Consider the following 19,357-nt stretch of genomic DNA (forward strand, 5'->3'; position numbering starts at 1 on the left):
CCTTCCCAGGGTCACACAGCAAAAACAAGGCATGCCTTTCATGGCAGAGCCTGCATTTAAGCAACAATTATCTGGCTCCCTTTCTGACACTGGGGGAGTTTGAGAGTGTCCCAACTGCTCAGATTAAGCAGACACCAGGCAGGTGCTAGGGCAAGCCTAGTCAAGCACCGGGTGGGTGCGGTCGCGTTGAGCTGTGGGCTAATCCTCAGGCAGGTAGAAAGACGGCAGGTCAGACTCTTACTTCCTGAAGAAAAGATGCCATAAGGAACCCACTAAGAGGACCCCCAAGCCCAGCTTCCTCAACAGTGCAGAAACCAGGCCTTCCCCAGCTATGGGAGCAAGCGTCTTGTCACTGCCGTTCTGCGTATCCCTGTTAGTATGCACTTAAGCTTTGACACAGCAGCCCCACCTCTAAGAAGTATGTCTTAAGGAAATAAATCTGTTAATGTGTTTAAAGATTTAGTCCTAAAAATGTTTTTAGCAACCTTTTTTTCTCCACATATTAATTAGACATCTATTAATTGAAGTGTGTAATAGGCATAGAAGAGAAATGCTTACATGTGTGAAAAATTAGAAGCTTCTTACAAATCCAAAGAGAATGGGTTGCTGAAATGAATCACAAGGCACTCATATGACAGAACATCCTGTAATCACTGAAGATGATGCAGCAGACGGTTGATAGGAACATAGTGGTTCGGAGCATAAAGTCTAGAGTGTGAGAACCAACTTGAATCCTCTGTGTGCCAGCCTTTGACTCTGACCTCAGGCAAGTCCCTTCTGTCTAAGCCTGTTAACTTTATTGGTACATGGAGGACAAACACCCTCACCTTGCATGAGAGTCATACAGGTGAAGGAGTTAGAACTGTCCTTGGTACCAAAACTAGTGTTCAGTAAGTGATGATTAGCAAGATTATCTGTTGACTGTTAATTGTGAAAACACTCCAGAACCTAATGTACAGTATAAGACCTGGCACATATATCATATCTCATCACAAGTGTGGGTATGTTTGTGCGTATGTGTGTATATATATACATATATATGATGCTCGTGATGATAAGAATTACAGAAATCCATTATAGATATTCATATCCATCTACACATACATATACACTAGATTTTTTTTTAATCTCTAGGTAACATTTAGGTTGATGTTTATGTCTTTGTAACATGCTTGGCACATACCAAGTGTTCTGCAGTAGATATAATCATCTATTGCTCTTACTGTTATTATCATTGTTTTTAAAACAACAAAACCTTCAGTTATTCTTGCACTAGAAGTGGGTGAGCTAGCTGCATGCTCCCCTTGGCTGTGGAAGGCAGGTAGGGTCATGAGTCCCCGTTTCACAGTGGGTGGAAACAAGGCTGTCAGGGATCAGCATTTTGTCTGAAGTCCCACAGGCAGTGGCAGCCCTGAACCTCCCTGCCCTGTGGCCTTCCAGCTGCAGGTGGAAATTGCTCTTGAGAACAAAGTTTAGATTGCAAACTCACAGCACGACATCAACAGCATGGGGACTGGTGTAGCCTCCCAGAATACTGAAGTCCCCCACGTCCTTTCTGGCTGGAGGCAGCATGGGGACAGAATAGGTTGGGTTGGCTGGTCCTAGAGACCAGGACGAGGGGCCACAGGTGTCAGGAGGGGCAGCCTGCAGAGGCAGGAAGCTAAGAGCAGCCAACTGGAAACGTCAGCTAACTGGGGCAGAGCCTTTATGATGGACAGAAACCCTTTGGTACCTCACCCAGGATTCCAGCAGCGGTTCAGTCTCTAAGCTTTCTAGCTCTGGGAGGGATGTTTTTTGACTTCAGTTTTAAAGTTCAGGTACAGTTCTGTCCTCTTTCCAGCCTGTGTCACCTACCCATTTTTCAAACTTTTAAATTGGCAGACATGGAAATGGCTAATTTTTAAGTTATAAAAGGAAACTAACTCCTTTGGAGGAAGAAAACCAAACAAATCAGAAGATAGAGAGGAAAGCAAATTGCTGATTTTCTCTCTCGTTCATCAAATGAACGCTGTATGTGTTCCAGCTCATGGAAGCCACACCATCACTCTAGGTTGTGGGTTGATATAAATGTCCCCAACTTATACACAGGGGGCCTGAGTTTTAGAGTTACTTCCTTGTTTGGGAAATGACTGGTTAGAATTCTGTTCTGTGCATGTGCCTTAATGTAGAGTCCTCCCCCTATTAATAGACAGATGTGTTATTTCTAATGTTTTTTCTATGTAAATGATATTTCAAAAGAGGTCCTTGTACATACGTTTTCCCTCATGTTTGTTCATGAGTATCTATCCATCGAATTCCTAAATGGCGATGTTGCAAAGTCAAAGAGAGTGAATATTTTACATTCTGGTTTTTTTCCTGCTTCTAGTTTCCTAACACTCACCCACATTAGTGTATGTGTACACACACACGTGCACACATGCAGGCACACACACAGAGGTGCCTGCACTATCCCAAGACCCGAGGCAGTGGGCATTCACTGAGCACTGCTCCTGCCTCTTGATGCTACACTTGCCATGACCTTCAGCAGCATTCTGACATCAGCACTCTTGTTATCATCATTATCTCCACTTTACAGGTGGGAAACTGAGGCACAGTGGTCATAAAATCATTTGACTCCGGATCATTCACCCATGAATCTAACTACATAACCCTTACTTCTTTAGCCAGAATGCCCTTCCCCTGCTTTTAACCTATTTAGTGGCTTTTCCAAAACTTTCGGGATGAAGTACAAAGTCCTTAGTAACAAAGGAAAATGTACCAGCCCATCCAGTCCTTCTTAGACCACTGGGGGCAATTGGAGTCTTATTTTCCAGGCAAAAGCAACCCATAGCCTGTTTTGTATCCAAGGAGTTACATGCAAGTATCTGAGCTTGAAAGTAATTTGTGCAACTAGTCATTCTTTGGTGGTATTCTCTGAAGGACTCTGGGCTCTTCTGCTTCTTCCACATGTATAAAAGTCTTCCCCAGGGTGCTGGCAAGGAGACCATCAAAAATTGCTAAGGGGATCAGAGGCAGCTTCTGTGTATAACCTCCTCACACTCCTATCCCTTCCCCAAGCTGGATTCTCAAGGTCATGTCCAACTGCCCAGCACCTGCCTGAACTTATTTTCTGTTTGTTTGATAAGAGAAAGTGAGTTTATGCTGCGGAATTCCCATGGTGGGTTTATTTTAAGATCTGGCGAGCCCCGTTCTCCTCTGTCTGGGGCCCAGCTGCAGAAACCCTGGCCAGGCGGACACCTCTGGGAAGTGGTGTTTTTGGAAACCAAGCCAAAACAGTGCCTTGATCTGCCCCTGGGGCAGCTGAGTAAAGCTGTTGGAGGGAGAGACGGGAGGCAAGCTTCCTCCTTGGCAGGGAAGAGTCTCGGGTCATGGCCTTCACTCCTCATCCTAGAAAACAGAGGGTAGAATTGAAGGTCATTAGATCTAAAGACATTCAGAAATGAGATTGTATTCTGGTCCCCTCCAACTCAGGCTCAACTCCTATTTATCAAACACCTGCAGGACACTTTGCCCATACAAGGTCTCATGGACACTCAGAAAAAAAGTTCTCATATTGATTAGAAACGTGGCCTTGGAGTCAAGACTGCCTGGGTTCACACCTCAGATCTGCCCCTAGCTCTGTGATCTTTAAAAAGTAGTGAGGCCTCTCTCAGCCTCAGGTTCCTCCTCTGTGAAATGGAGTGATCAGAGTATTTACTCCAAAACTAGTGGGAGAATTACACGTGCCCAAAGCACAGTATCCCGTGTACGAAGCATGTACTAAGCCCACAGTCAGTGTCCCAGCGACAGCGCTGTGCAGAAAGTGTCGCTGTCCTTGCATCCCTGCCGTGGACACCGAAGGCTGGATGCTGAGCCTGGACTACTGCCGAGTCTCCCTGTGCTCACTGCCCAGGGCTCATTGCTTCTGTGGTCCTGAGCTGCCCTTTCTGCCATCCCTCATCTTCTTCCCCAGTCTTAACCGTGTAACCTGGTTGACCCAGGACCTCCCCTAGAAGCCTCTCCAGTTTATCCGTCTTCCCCAACACACCATCTCCTTGTCGTTGGGGACTGGCGTCACAAACTTGAACAGCCTATAACCACCTTGAGCCACACAGCAAGCTGACGTTTGCTCTGTAGCTAGACTGGTAGCTCCCGACAGCAGGAGTGCTGTAGGTTTCCGTGGCCCTTGGCTTCGAGCAGAGAGTATAGAATCAATGCTCAGAAGGCTGGTTTGGAAAGCAGAATTGCTGCATCAGTAAGGAGCAGAATTAATGAATGAGCGATGAACAAATGTGAAGGTGGGAGTGAAGGAACAAGTAAGCATATGAAAGAATGAGTGAGCAAATAGACAGGACACGAGTGGATGACTGAGAGATATTGACTGATTGGCTGGGACTTACTGACCTGTGGATGGGGGCCCGGGGAAAGCGGCTCGTCTTGCCCTTGTCCTTACCCATGACCTCCCTCTCCAGGCTCAGACGTGCCTTTTCAGGCCCATCCGCCCTCCCCCTCCTAATGCTCCCTCTCACCTGTCTGCAGAAGTGATGACTGCACTAATTTGTTCACAGACCATTAACTCTCGAGCACTGGAAGAGGCCAGCTCCCAGTTGGCAAGGGCCGGGGTGCTGGCTTCCGGGCCGCCCGGGAGGCATCATCATTCTCTTGCCTGTCGGTCCGTGCAACGAGGTGCTTATCTCTCCCTCTGCCTGCTTGCAGATGACGACTGCACCGACTCCTTCACACCCAATCAGGTCGCCAGAATGCACTGTTACCTGGACCTGGTGTACCAGGGCTGGCAGCCCTCCAGGAAGCCAGCGCCCATCGCCCTCGCCCCCCAGGTCGTGAGCCACACGCCCGACTCTGTGATGCTGGAGTGGTTCCCTCCCATCGACGGCCACTTCTTTGAAAGGTGAGTGTGGCCTGTGAAGTGTTGATCCCTCTCTCTCTCTCCTGCCAAGAGGAGGGAAACTTGGAAGGGAAACAGCCTTGGAGAGGGATTTCTCAGTGTCTTTTATTGTTGCTCTTGTTTAACAAGTGCCCACAAGTGCCCAGATGGTAAAGAATCTGCCCGCAATGCAGGAGACCCTGGGTCAGGAAGATCCCTGGGTCAGGAAGATCCCTGGAGAAGGAAATGGCAACCCACTCCAGTATTCTTGCCTGGAGAATCCCATGGTCAGAGGAGCCTGCCTGGTGGGCTACGGTCCATGGGGTCGCACAGAGTTGAACACGACTAAGGGAATAACACACACACTCGAGGACTAACTGGTACAGCGACTGCTCCATGTAGACGTTGTAGATTTGGGGATCAGGGAATACATAAATGATTGCTAACAGAAATTAATGAGTAATGATGCATAATTTCTGTGGTGAATATTAAGCTTTGCTTTATTGTTAAAAGCCTGGAAACTTCTGTCTCCTGAACCTCGTCTGGAATGGAGGTACTGGTCACATCTCATGAGCTTGGGCATTTACCTGCCTCTGGTTAATGAGCTAACTCCTTTGTATACACGTAGTACCATATAAGAAGGGCACATTATATATGGATGGTACACATGCATATATATATATATATATATACATGTATTTTTGTATAACGAGCATCTTTGCCTCTGTTGTTTAATAGAACTGAAGGTAGAATTTTTAGAAGATCAGATCAGATCAGATCAGTCACTCAGTCCTGTCCAACTCTTTGCGACCCCATGGATTGCAGCACACCAGGCCTCCCTGTCCATCACCAACTCCCGGAGTTCACTCAGACTCATGTCCATCGAGTCAGTGATGCCATCCAGCCATCTCATCCTCTGTCGTCCCCTTCTCCTCTTGCCCCCAATCCATCCCAGCATCAGAGTCTTTTCCAATGAGTCAACTCTTCGCATCAGGTGGCCAAAGTACTGGAGTTTCAGCTTTAGCATCATTCCTTCCAAAGAAATCCCAGAGCTGATCTCCTTCAGAATGGACTGGTTGGATCTCCTTGCAGTCCAAGGGACTCTCAAAAGTCTTCTCCAACACCACAGTTCAAAAGCATCAATTCTTTGGTGCTCAGCCTTCCTCACAGTCCAACTCTCTCATCCATACATGACCACAGGAAAAACCATAGCCTTGACTAGACGAACCTTTGTTGGCAAAGTAATGTCTCTGCTTTTGAATATGCTATCTAGGTTGGTCATAACTTTCCTTCCAAGGAGTAAGCGTCTTCTAATTTCATGGCTGCAGTCACCATCTGCAGTGATTCTGGAGCCCAAAAAAATAAAGTCTGACACTGTTTCCACTGTTTCCCCATCTATTTCCCATAAAGTGATGGGACCGGATGCCATGATCTTCGTAGAAGATCAAGGGATGATAAGTCAAGGCACAAGATGCCTTAGTTGGGCTCCTGTCAGTCACTTCCTAGCCGTATGGCCTTGGGCAAGTCAGTTTCTCCCCCTGAGTCATACTCCACTGAAAGGTGGGTCTAATGATGCCTCAGTGGTCTGAAGGTGGAAACATGAATGAAATCATTTCTTGTGGTTCCTTTCAACATTGGGTCTCCCCAAGGCACTGAAGCTTTAGGGGATTTTAAAGGATCATGAAGATGTACTAACATGTTGATATTTAATTTGGTTGGAACTTGGCTATAAATTAGTATGGATTAGTATTTTTGCCCCCTCCCAGACCTGAATGTTTTATTCAATAATGGTAATACAATATTGAAGATGGTGGAAATAATAACCAGCTGATGATGAATTAATATTACTCAATGGTTGTTCATGCTGTTTACCAATTGCTCACTCTGCTCTGGATTCTGTACTAAATGCTCGCTGTACAGTCTCATTTCATCTGTTTGGTAATTTCTGTAAAAGGAGAATAACTTCTTCATTTGCCAGATGAGGAAGGGATTGGAGTTCAAAGAGGCAGAGAGATTTGGCCAGAAGCCCATAGAAAGTGGTGGGAGCCAGGCTCCGACTCACATTTTGCAGCGTCTTATCTCAGGCTCGCATGTTCTTTCATTAAGTTTTTCCAAAACTTGAATTATGAAGGAGGTGTTACTCTCCACTTCATAAAGGCCATAAAATGTGGCAGTGAACTCTCACGAGTATGTGTGTGTGTGTTCATAAAAACATATTAGATCATGGCATCACAATTAAATTTGGGCTCCAATTTTCCTTCAGTACTATCAGTCCTTGAATCTAGAACCTTCTTTTGACAGCTGGATGCATGTGATCACGGAGAAAGGAAATGCACTCCTTAGATGCTCTGTAGAAACCCCCTTCCTCTGCCCCAGTGCCCTCACTGGGAGCTCAGAGCTGGGTTTGGGAAACCTCATGTGACACTTCAGAGCAGCCTTTCCAGCAGCCCATGGATTTATTTATTTTTTCTGTGGCGATGAGAAGTATCAGACTTTTGGTCAAGCCTTGGCCTCGATTCCACGTAGAAATGGAAGTTTTGTAAATGAAGCTTCCTGTGTGTGTATTCAATTTGTATTTCATAAAGCAGTTATTGTCCATTAAATAAATACCATCTGATTGTTGGAAACCTATTGGAGGGTTAATTGTTGTGTAATGAGATATGTCTCTATTACATGGGGCCCTCAGCTTCAATCAGTATGTTTTTAATAACCTGTAGTCAGTTGGTACTTGAGGCTCATACAATAGCTATTCTGTTCAGTCTAAGATTTCATAATGGAGTTATCATATGTTAAATTAAAACTGACATTTTAGAAACATATCTAATTAGGGTTAACAGCTATGTAGACTGTAGTCTATGACTGAAGGAAGTAGGTCAGCAAGTTCAATAAATTGTTTTAAAGAAATAAATCTATCCATCTCCCATACGCAAGGAGTTCATACTCATGGAAATTGGCTTAGTACAAAGTGCACAAGCTTTGATGTCAAGCAGACTGTATTCCAGTCTCAACTTTACCTCTTCCAGCCTAGGGGACCTTGGGTGAGTTTCTCACCCCTCTGATTCTTTCTGGCCTTCTTGAGTCTTCTTCCATAAAAAGTGCTAACCATACCCACTCCACCTGGCTTCTGTGGGGAATTTAATAAGATGACATCTGTGATATGCCTAGCACACACACTCTATGCTCAGGAAACACTAGCTCCCATCTTGTACAAAGTTTCCCAGAGCTGTTGAGCTACTTGAAATCCTCTTTCCCTGCAGAATCTCTGATGTTTTCCACTCCATTCATCAATGCCAACCTCTAGCCCCTGGCCATCGTCATGTCCTCCTGCTGTTCCTCACATCTGTGGTCAGAGAGAATACAAGGGTTTTCCTTAAAAAAACATACTCAGATCCTCCCACCGCCTGTGTCCTCACACATGGGCAACTGAATAAATAATTCAAGGCCACCCCTGGCTTTTTTAACTCCTGCATTTTTATCTGTCTTGCAAACATGTGTTGACTAGATGGTTTCAGTTTTCTGAACAATGGGCTGTGGTATATAGTAGAAAGAATGCTGGACTGGGAACCAAGAGACCTGAGTCTGAAGTCTTTGCAACTTCATTCATTTCTTCTTCCTCTTTGGCCTCAGTTTTCCGATCTGTAAACTAAAGGGGAATCTAGCCTTTCTCAGCCAAGGTTCTTTTTCCAAGTCTCAGAATGTAGAAAATGACTTGAGTGACTATTTTCTCAATTGTCCTAAGGATAGTACATAACTAGTACCATTCTAGATGCCTAGGAGAGAGCTTAATTCCTTCTGTACAGTGGGTACCTTAGAGAAGCACTGTCCAATAGAACTTTCTATAATGTAATATCCAGTATGGTAGCTGTAAGCCAGCTGTGGCTAGGGAGCACTTGAACTGTGATGAGTGTAACTGAGGAACTGAAATGAATTCTATATTAATTTTAATTCATTTAGATTTGAATAGCCACGTGTTACTAGGGGCTGCTAAAGTAGATGGCACAGATTTGGAGCTTTAAACTTTAATTCTCATGGATCATGTGTAAGAAAGGTGATCTCTTCCAGTGTTAGCATCCTTTAGCATCCTGTGTTTCTATGATTTCAGTGTGTATGTGTGTGTGTGTGTATTTCTGTCTGTGTACATACAGGTGCCTGTTAAAATCAAATAAATGCCAAGGATTAGAAACACATTTGACATACCCTGAATGTGTAGGATATGGCATGGTTTTGGTAAAGTCTGTTTTGACTGTGAGTTTCTGAGCTTTGACCTTCGTATAGTTATTCTGTAACCATGATCCTCAGCTTCCTTATCTGTAAAATGGGAACTTCACCCACCATATACAGGATCACACCTTTGCTCTTTATTTCCTGACTTTGCTTTTACCTGTGCTCTTCTTTTCCCAATTCATTCTTCATTCATCATTCAGGCTGATCTTTTAAAAATGTGAATTGGATCATGTCACCCACATTATAACCCTCCAGTACCTTCCCACCCCTCTTATGTGTAATCTGCAAGGGGTCTGCGGAGCCTTCCGTCCTGTGGTCCTTGCCTGCTTGCCCCACTGGCGCTCTCACTGCTGTCTTCCATTTGTGACTCTTGCCACTCGAGTTTCCTTCAGGGCCTCTATGGACCGAGGCCGTCTGTCCCGCCTCGGTCCTTTGCATACCTTAAGACAGAGCCTGGACCACTTTACTCCACTCTCGGTGTTGTTCTTGGATCTGCACTGAGGTCTGCCAGCGTTGTGCCCATCCGAAGCCCCTGCACAGCCCCTCATTAGTCTCTCCTACATCATCTGTTGACTCTCCTTCTAGCAGTAATTCAACCTGTACTTTGTACACATTATTTTCCTATTGGTTTATGGACTGTTGCCTCTGCTGGATTGCAGGGTCTATGAGGGCAGGTACCACATCAAATCTCCTCTCCCATGGATGGTTAATGTCTGGTAGTTGCACAGTGCTAGCAACCAGAGATTGTTCAATGAGTATCCAGTGAATGAACAGGTGAAATATTGAGTGAACACGCGAACCCATGATTGAGCATGAGGGAATGCACTTTGTGGAACTCTGTGTAAATAAGGCCCATTTACTGTCGGGTGGATGACAGTTTATTAATTCGTCAAAGTATTTATAGGGAACTTACAGTTGTCAAAATCACTGCAGATGGTGACTGCAGCCATGAAATTAAAAGACACTTACTCCTTGGAAGGAAAGCTATGACCAACCTAGAGAGCATATTGAAAAGCAGAAACATTACTTTGCCAACAAAGGTCCATTTAGTCAAGGCTATGGTTTTTCCAGTGGTCATGTATGGATTCGAGAGTTGGACTGTGAAGAAGGCTGAGCACCGAAGAACTGATGCTTTTGAACTGTGGTGTTGGAGGAGACTCTTGAGAGTCCCTTGGACTGCAAGGAGATCCAAACAGTCCATTCTAAAGGAGATCAGCCCTGGGTGTTCTTTGGAAGGAATGATGCTAAAGCTGAAACTCCAGTACTTTGGCCACCTCATGTGAAGAGCTGACTCATTGGAAAAGAGTCTGATGCTGGGAGGGATTGGGGGCAGGAGGAGAAGGGGACGACAGAGGATGAGATGGCTGGATGGCATCACTGACTCGATGGATGTGAGTTTGAGTGAACTCTGGGAGATGGTGATGGACAGGGAGGCCTGGCATGCTGTGATTCATGGGGTCGCAAAGAGTCGAACACGACTGAGCGACTGAACTGAACTGAACAGTTGTCAAGAACTCAGTGAAGTACAGGTGACTACATGCGTTTCCTCTAAAGCAAGGCATCTAGAGTAGAAAACTCAGTTACCATTAAGATCAGTGCGATCTGGATTCATACAAGGATGTTTGTAATCTCATTGTCGTCATAAAGCCAGTCCTGTGACTCTGAGCTGCTATGCATGGGTTGTGGTCATTGTAATGGAACCAGACTGGTGCTGCGCACCTCCCTCTCCACTCTTCATCCTCTGCCTCCAAGTACATTTGTTTAATTGTCATTATTGCTAGTTCAAGAACACCTCATACATACTGAAAATACAGAGAAAGTTCAGAAAACCAGAAGGAATGGAAGTAGGGAGAGAGGAATCATTCTGAGTTCCACCACCTAGAAATATTTGCTGGTAGTATTTCGTCACATTAAGTTATTTGAACAGCATTGAGATGCTGCTATAAGGTACAGTTTTGAATATGACTCTTCCCTTAACATTATAACACATTTTCCATACATTTTAATGATCTTTATGAGTATTTGTACCAACTGCTTACTGTTCCATTGAGCAGATTGGCCTTAGACTGTCCAGTCATTCTATCACTAAATATTAGTGTGCTTATAAAATTATACCTATGTATGATTTCATATTTCTGATGATAAAGCTGATGATGCAAAATACGCAATTTGAGGGTCTAGACTAGGTTAGTCATGAGTCTTAGCAACATGTTGGAGTGACTGGTATTTATCCATCTATCCATCCAGCCATTAAACTACACGTGTTGGTCACCGTATTAGCAGATAAGCAGAGGCAGAAAGTATTCAGATTTAGGTTTGGGGATGAGCTCCCTGGCAGCTGGGTGGAGGAGGAAGAAGGACCAGCTTCAGACTGTGATGTTAGCAAGCACATGAGCCCTGGGGCTATGGAGCTTCCCTGTGAAGCAAAAGCCCTAAGGCTTGAGATAGGGTCCCTCCCTTGTGTCTTTCAGGTTGCTGAAGGATGGTGATTCTTTTAGGAAGGAGATTTTGGCAGGATTGCATTTGGAGAAATAATGGGTTGGGCTATGACCTTTCTTGATATTTTCCCTCTCCAGTAGCTCTGTAGAAGTTGCTCAGATTTTCAGAGTTTGGGGCTTGCTCACCCTAGTACAGGAGAAGAGGGCTATTATCCCTCTCCCTTCCTAGCAACTATCTCCTGAACAGGGGCCAAGTCTGGAGAACAAGTAGGATCCCAAAGGCTATTGTGGTTAAAGGGAGATTGAATCCAGACGTAAGATACCAGCTGATGGGGAAAGCCACTGTCATATTCCGCTGCTGGGGTTTGTCCCACTGAGGGATTGGCTTGCCCCTTGGAAAGCTGCTGAAGTGAATTAGGTGGCATGGTAAGGAAACTCTTTTTGACTGTAAAATCCAAGAGTGACTCATCTATCCCCTGAATGTCAGAGCTAGAAGGTTCTTTAAGCACTGTCTAGTTCAGCCCAGTCATTTTCAGCTGAAGGAACTGAACCATTCCTTCTTCCTATTTAATACCTAGGATCCTGATAATCCCTGCACATAGTAGGTACCAGACAGAGATTGTTAAAAGAATAAAATTTGAGGTCCGATGGGTAAAAGATTTTCTCACAACCACATATCAAGTCTTCAGTGGAACTTTGAATCATTGATGAAATGAAGAAATAGTGCAGGTAGTAAGTCTGGGCTGCTTTAAATTTAAGTGTATCCACCATCAGAACAGAAGACGCTTAGACCCAAGAAAGGCCCTCCTGGGTGGTGGGGAGGAATTTCATTTATGATCATATTCTGGAAGCTCTGACAAAGATAGGGAGGACTTAGTACTGTTGTTTAGCCTCTAAGTCACGTCCGACTCTTTGTGACCTCATGGACTGTAGCTCGTCAGGCTCCTCTGTCCTCCACTATTTCCTGGAGTGCAATTCATGTCCGTGGAGTCAGTGATGCTTTCTAAGTCTCTCATTCTCTGCTGGCCCCTTCTTTTGCTTTCAGTCTTGCCCAGCATCAGGATCTTTTCCAATGAGTCTGCTCTTCGAGTCAGGTGGTCAAAGTATTGGAGCTTCAGCGTCAGTCCTTCCAGTGAATATTCAGGGTTGATTGCCTTTAGAATTGACTGGTTGGATCTCTTCACAGTCCAAGGAAGAATAAGGATGACAGGGGAGCAAATTTGTTGTCACCTACACCTTTGGCTCAGTTGAGTCAGGAACTCATTCAACCATTCCTAAGTCAGTGCGTTTCCTTCTTTCCTTGGCCTCCTAGAGAATTGGGATCAGCATGTGACCTTTGCCTGGAAGGGAGATTCCTGGTGCAGTATGCCTTCAATGCCTCCTCCCCGATGCCCTGCGGCCCATCAGGACACTGGAGTCCTCGGGAAGCAGAAGGTAAGCCAGGCTGGGGGCTCTTTTGCAGGTTGGGTGTGCAAAGAACTCTTTCAGTGTAGATAGAGCTTTGTCATTTTAATGGTCTTTCTCACGTACAATCCAGAGAAGGCAGGGGCACCCCACTCCAGTACTCTTGACTGGAAAATCCCATGGATGGAGGAGCCTGGTGGGCTGCAGTCCATGGGGTCGCTAAGAGTCAAACACGACCGAGCGACTTCACTTTCACTTTTCACTTTCATGCATTGGAGAAGAAAATGGCAACCCACTCCAGTGTTCTTGCCTGGAGAGTTCCATGGACAGAGGAGTCTGGTGGGCTACAGTCTATGGAGTCAAAGAAAGTTGGACACGACTAAAGCGACTTAGCATGGCAGAGCACATTTATTTTAAAGTCACCACACCCGTCACTGCACACAGTTTTTTTTTTGCCGGGGGGGGGGGAGCAGTGAGAGTGTTTACGATCTACTTGTCATGCAGTTTTTCAGCACAGTATTGTTAACTGTCGTCACCGTGCTGTATGTTAGAGCTCCAGAATTGATTCATTGTATTGCTAGCAGTTTGTATCCTTTCCCCTCCATCAAGGCCAGTATTCATGCATGTGTTCAGCACAAGGCGTTTTGAGCACCTGAACTGTCCTGGGTATGTCATCCCACTTTACATATGAAGAAGCAAAGCCCCCGAGGAATCAAATGCCCACGGCCACATACCTGATGAGACACCGTGTGTGTGTGTGTGTTTGTCTGTGCCCTAGACCTTGACAGCCTGTGGGTACAAACAAGCTCACGTCAGAATCAACACGCATACTGGAAGACCTCAAGGCATCACCAGCCTTTGATTCTTCTGTAGTTCTTCCTGTGAATACCCAAGGCAGTCTTCCATGTGTCGCAATTTTTCCTCTCGGACTCCTGCCATGTCATTTCCTTGTCAGAATCCATGTATCAGCAAGACACTGGAGGGAAGCACCTCAGGACGGCCGTGGTTGTGGGCTCCACCCACAGACCTTCCATGCTAGGGGTGGGTCAGTCTCCCAGGCCTCCCTGCAGACCAACAGTCTCTCTGCTCCCTTACACTCACTGCCACAGCCCCTCAGTTTTCTAGAGAAATTTAAAAAGTCTCTTTTACTCAATGCTTTGTCACCCTGTCACTTGGCCCTGAAGCAAGACCGCTTGCAACATAGCGAATCTCGTGGCCAATTGCCCATTCTGGGTCCTTCAGTGGTATCTCTCTCTTTGAGGCGCAGGTCTAGTCCCCGAAACCAGGCTGGCAGAAACCCCACACCCGCCTCAGCCCTCTGTCTCACCCTCTGTTGCCTTTGGAGACGTCCACACAGAAGCCCCCCCACCCCAAATCCCTCATCATGCTCTGAGGGGTGGCTCATGCCAACCGTCTTTGGGTAGGGACCCCCGGCTACCTGAGGAAGCAGAATCTGACTCTTCACTGAGGTTCAGTGAGAACTCCCCCATTCTCCTTTATATTTTTAGAAAGAAGGTTGAAAAAGAGAAAGCCAGAGATAGAATAAAGCAAGGGAGAAGGATCAGAGAGGAAACGTGAGGGAGAAAAATGACAGCACTGTGCTCTGTTATCTTCTAAAGTAGCTTGAAATAAAAAGGAGAGTTGAACTGGGGAACTCTAAACAGATCCACCAGGAATGGAAAGCCCAAGGGGTGCCTGGGAGAAGCCCTCAGCTCGGCCTCACAGAATCACGGGCTGTCAGACGTGGAAGGGACGCCTGGGGTCACCCGGCCCCAGTTCCCACCCTGGGCAGGAATCCCCTTTGTGTGTGCCCGGCACCGGCTCATGTATTTCCCTGCTCTCCGCATTCTAGCACCATCTGCTAGAAAGTTCTTCTGAAATCTGCAATGGTGACTTTTTCACCCAAACTGAACCCACGTTGGGTTCTCCCAGAAGAAGATCTGTGTCTCTTCCATGCAAGGAACAAACCCATCTCCTCTCTGCCCACCGCAGGGACTATGCGCCAGGCAGGCACCGTTTTGGGCACGGGGACTCTGCAGAGCTGGCTATCTGATACGAGAGTCAGATGAGTATCCGGGAGCGTTCTCCATCTGGTGTAATGAAGCTGGTGCGGATAGACCTCCAGAGTACAGGGAGACAAGTAGAAAGTGGGGGACCTCCCCACAAACTGAGACTCACGCCCCGCTGAGGAAATGTCAGCATATCAGTCAGCAAGATTCATTTAAGAATGTGAGAGGAGTTGACTGTTGAAATCACTGGTCATTTTAGTGTGATCTGGAGACTTAAGGGCCTCCTAAGGCTTCTTCGTGTGTCCTCCAAGGAAAAGATATTTTCATAATAATACTATGACACAGTTTACCTTTTTCACTCACTTTCTCTCCTGAGTGTCCAGTGGTGCTTCCCAGCGACTGCATGGCACGTGATGTCATACTGCTTAGATAGCTAACGGGATGCATGCGTATGTGTTCCTGTGTTTTAAAGCCTCTTAGTTTTAATCCACTATATGGTAATGACATAGATACTATGTACAAGAACAAAAGCTCTTCAGTAATGGAGTAGGAACTTAAATGGGTATGGAGAGAAAGGTATAGACTAGGAAGCAGTTGAGCTGGGGTGAGATGTGTAATGACCAGATGAGGATGGGTTTGGACTCTTCTGAGGGTCGTAAGGAGATGCCACGTGCCTTGGCAGGGGTCTGGGAGATGGTGAGATGTGCCTGTTATGAAAGATCACCTGGTCTGCTCTGTGATGAGGAGGTTGGGGGTTGAGTAGACCTGGGGTGGGGTTTGGGGGGAGGGGAGAAGGGTGCATCTCGGTGGCTGTTTTGGGAGGACGGTGGGGCTTCCCAGGTGGCATAGTGGTAAAGAGTTCTACCTGTCAGTGCAGAGCAAGCAAGACGTGTGAGTTTGATCCATGGGTTAGAAAGATCCCCAGGTGTAGGAAATAGCAATGCACTCCAGTATTCTTGCCTGGGAAACTCCATGCGCCGAGGAGCCTGGTGTACTACAGTCCATGGTGTTGCAAAGAATCAGACACGACTGAGCGTGCACACGTGCACACTGGGTGAAGGAAGTAGCAAGACTCTACCCTGAGACTTTTCTGGCTAAAATCATCTCAGTTTGTTCTACCACTTGAATGAATGAAACAATTCCCTGCATCCCATGCCACCATCCAACCAAACTATCAATTGGTTAGGTCTGCTCCTGGTTCATCCCTGACCCTCTTAAAGCAGGAGTTGCGGAGCAGAATCCCACTGAAGTGTTGAACCACCTCCCCTGTACCCAGAGTCGACTGAGGCCTCCAAGAAAACCCAGCAGCCCTGGGTTTTCCTTTAGGATATGCAAATTTAGTGCACGCAGGCCAGGAAAAGACACTGTTCTTTTTTTAGAGCATCCTATTACAGGCTCTGTGATCCATTTGGCTCAGACCCTTTTCATATTCTTGAAGAAATAAACTTTTCCATGAGCCAAGCTCTGCAATGTTTTTCTCAACTCATTTTCATCCTATTTATCTTTGCGTGTTTAAGTTTTTGGACTTCCCAAACTAACATAAAACTCCCCAATCTGTGAGCGATGCCAGACGTATCTTTGGGGTAGGGGAAAGAGCATGGGTGTGGGGAGGATGATGGGGTTGGGGTTTTGGTCTGAGCCTGGCCATCAATGAGCTCTGTGCCCTTGAGTGAGTCACTTTGCTTCTCTGAAGATAGCATCTTATCAACAGAATGTCCTTTCCAGCTAGGATATTCCACAGAGCCACAACCTCATAGTTTTAACTCCACATTAACAAGATAGAAAATTCTTCACTTAACAAATATTTATGGCATATTCACTATGTTCCACTAACTCCATCTTATGAACTTCAGGAAAAATATAATCACAGAAATTCTTGCCTTTGGCCACAGAATGTGGTTGTACCAAAAAGAAACCCTATTTTCCCTTCTCTTGAGCAAACACTGTACTTCACAGATGAATATTTTCTGAGATATTCAATACCACGACACGCTCGTAGCTCAGGAATCAGATAGCTAGATCTGATTGACTCAAATCTCAGTTTAGATCACTTATGCAAGCATATAACACATGGCAACTGCTGGGTTTTCCGTGAGAGGGTAACAATTGGCACTGGCTGTTTTCATTTTTTTCTTACTTGTGTGAATCTTTTCCCCGTTTTTGTGCCCAGAATATTTCAGGTGTGCTGAAGTATACATCTAGAAAAAACTTGGCACCGAGTTTTTATAAACAGCATTTGTGTCAAGAGCTGCAGTGTATATACACAAAGATATATAATAGACATCTGTACAGATTGTCATAAATGTAAATTTAAATCAGTGTGGGTTTGTATAAATATATTTCACACACATATATTGCCTGATCTCTAGTGGATAGCTTATATAAACATGTGACTTTTCATATAAAAAAGGTATGTACTTGTAATGAAGTAACAGTTCCGAAGTACTTTTGTTCCTTGCCCCTTCCTTTCTTTCCTTTCCCCTTCCTTCCCTTCTACCCTCCCTCCCATTCCTTTCCCTCTTTTCCCCTTCCCTATCTATCCTCCTCCTCCCCACCTTTCCTTCCCTTTCCTTTTCTCAACCTTTCTCCCAAATTTGTCACCACCCAGCTTATCAGTCTCCTGGGTGTGTTCATTTTTCCTCCTTAGGGACTCTGATTTGTCCTCCTTGCCTCTCATGTTCCCTTGGTACAGGCAAGAGTTGTGTATTATCTGCACTGATACAGTATTTTGTTAACTGATTCCATTAGACTGGAAGCTCCATGAGAACAGAGACCATGTCTGCAAAACCTGTTCTTCCAGGGACTATAACCTAGCCCTGGACACAGACAGAGGCAGCCATTCTCTGGATGGATGGATGGGTGGGGGGAGGGGGGGGGGGCGGGGACCAATGGATGGATGGATGGGTGGAAAGGTAGATGAATGGATGGATAGATGGATAGATGGAGAGTATCTATGACTCTAAATGTTGATTTTTCTGAAAGACAACCTTCATTTGCTTGCTTGACAGTCTTCACTAACTCCCCAGCTGTCTTAGCATGAAGTTCAGTTTCCTTAAAGTGACACACAAAACCCTTCATAATCTGGGCTCAGCTTATTTTGCCGGCCTTACCACTTACTCAAAACCACAATCATCTTATTTCACTTTCTCTATTAACTGTTCTCTTTGCTTGGAATAACTCCTCTTCCCAGGCTTTCACTTGTTAATTCTCCCTTATGTGTCAAAGCAGAGCTAATGTCTTTGTGAATATGTTCGTCTACTAACTATCTCATCCCATTTGAGTTTTATAGAACCCCTTGGGGGGTAGACATCGTTAGAGTAGGTAGTATGGTGAGAAGCTGTATAATTGATATTGTAACCCATGTTTATTCCTTCAAAGTTTGGCATGCTCTCTGGACCCACAGCATCACAAGTATTCTGCTGCCCACCATGGAATTACTTAACATCTGAGGCTCTGTTTCCTCTTCCGTAAAATGAGTTTCATAAGACCAACGTCATAGACTTATTGGCAGGATGAAAAGAGTTGAGGCATGTAACATGCTTGGCACAGTGCCCAGCACACAGAGGATGGTCAGTGTGTGAAGCCTGGTGCTATTAAAGGGACTCAGTGCCCCTTGAAACTCTTTTTTTTTTTTACATCTAAAAGTTTGTTCTGATAACCAGACAAGCTCACACTTTGCTAATATTTCTAGTCCTATTGACTTACTTGAGCATAATGATCAAGCTTAGTTTCTTATCCTTTGGAAAGCATTTGGTCTCTCTGTTGATTAACAAGAAACCAGGGATGAAAATCGGAGCCAAACAGATTTGTCATCTTTGCTCTCCTGTGGCTTCCCACCACTGAAAGTCATTTTCTCCAAGGAAGGGAGAAAGATCTCTCCATTCCTTGTCAGCTCCAGGAGAATGCATGGTGAGGGACAGCGGGGGTGCTCACCTGGAACATACCATTACATAGCAGGCTCTCATAGTCCGTGGACCCTTCACTTCTTTAACTCCATATGAACGCACTAGGAGAGTCTTCACTTAAATATCTATCGAGTGTGCGCTGTGCTCCCTGTTGCTGGGCAGGCACTGTATAAATCACTGAGGTGGCAACTGAGGAAAACAGAGCTGCCAAACAGAAGCAAAATGACAACCATCTTATAGGATTTTGCTGAGAATCAGGTGAATACATTAATGGCTAAGGAATGTGCTTTGTATGCATTGAAACACTGCCCTTGATAAGGCTTTTTGAATGATTAAGTGCTACATAAGTACCAAAAGACCCACAAAGTCAAAAGGATTCAGGAGCTCTTTGGGTTGGAGAATTGACAGAAAGAAAGACTTCAGCCTTATTTGTGCCTTTGACTTGAACAGCTGGTCTCTTCTATCCAGCATTTGCCACAGGTAATAGATGAAGTTGGCCAAGGAAAGGTGGAG

At 45.4% G+C, this 19,357-nt stretch overlaps 1 protein-coding gene across 1 annotated transcript in view; it reads left to right on the forward strand.

Annotated features, from left to right (window-relative positions):
- PAPPA (pappalysin 1) overlaps positions 1-19,357 on the forward strand; it is a 267,860-nt gene that overhangs the window by 66,289 nt on the left and 182,214 nt on the right. The window contains exons 5-6 of the mRNA XM_070795369.1: positions 4,696-4,888; positions 12,839-12,960. Coding sequence (XP_070651470.1) covers positions 4,696-4,888; positions 12,839-12,960 — 315 coding nt within the window. The remainder of the gene's footprint in view (positions 1-4,695; positions 4,889-12,838; positions 12,961-19,357) is intronic.

This window comes from Bos indicus, chromosome 8, assembly GCF_029378745.1.
Source record: "Bos indicus isolate NIAB-ARS_2022 breed Sahiwal x Tharparkar chromosome 8, NIAB-ARS_B.indTharparkar_mat_pri_1.0, whole genome shotgun sequence".
Taxonomy (NCBI): Eukaryota; Metazoa; Chordata; class Mammalia; order Artiodactyla; family Bovidae; genus Bos; species Bos indicus.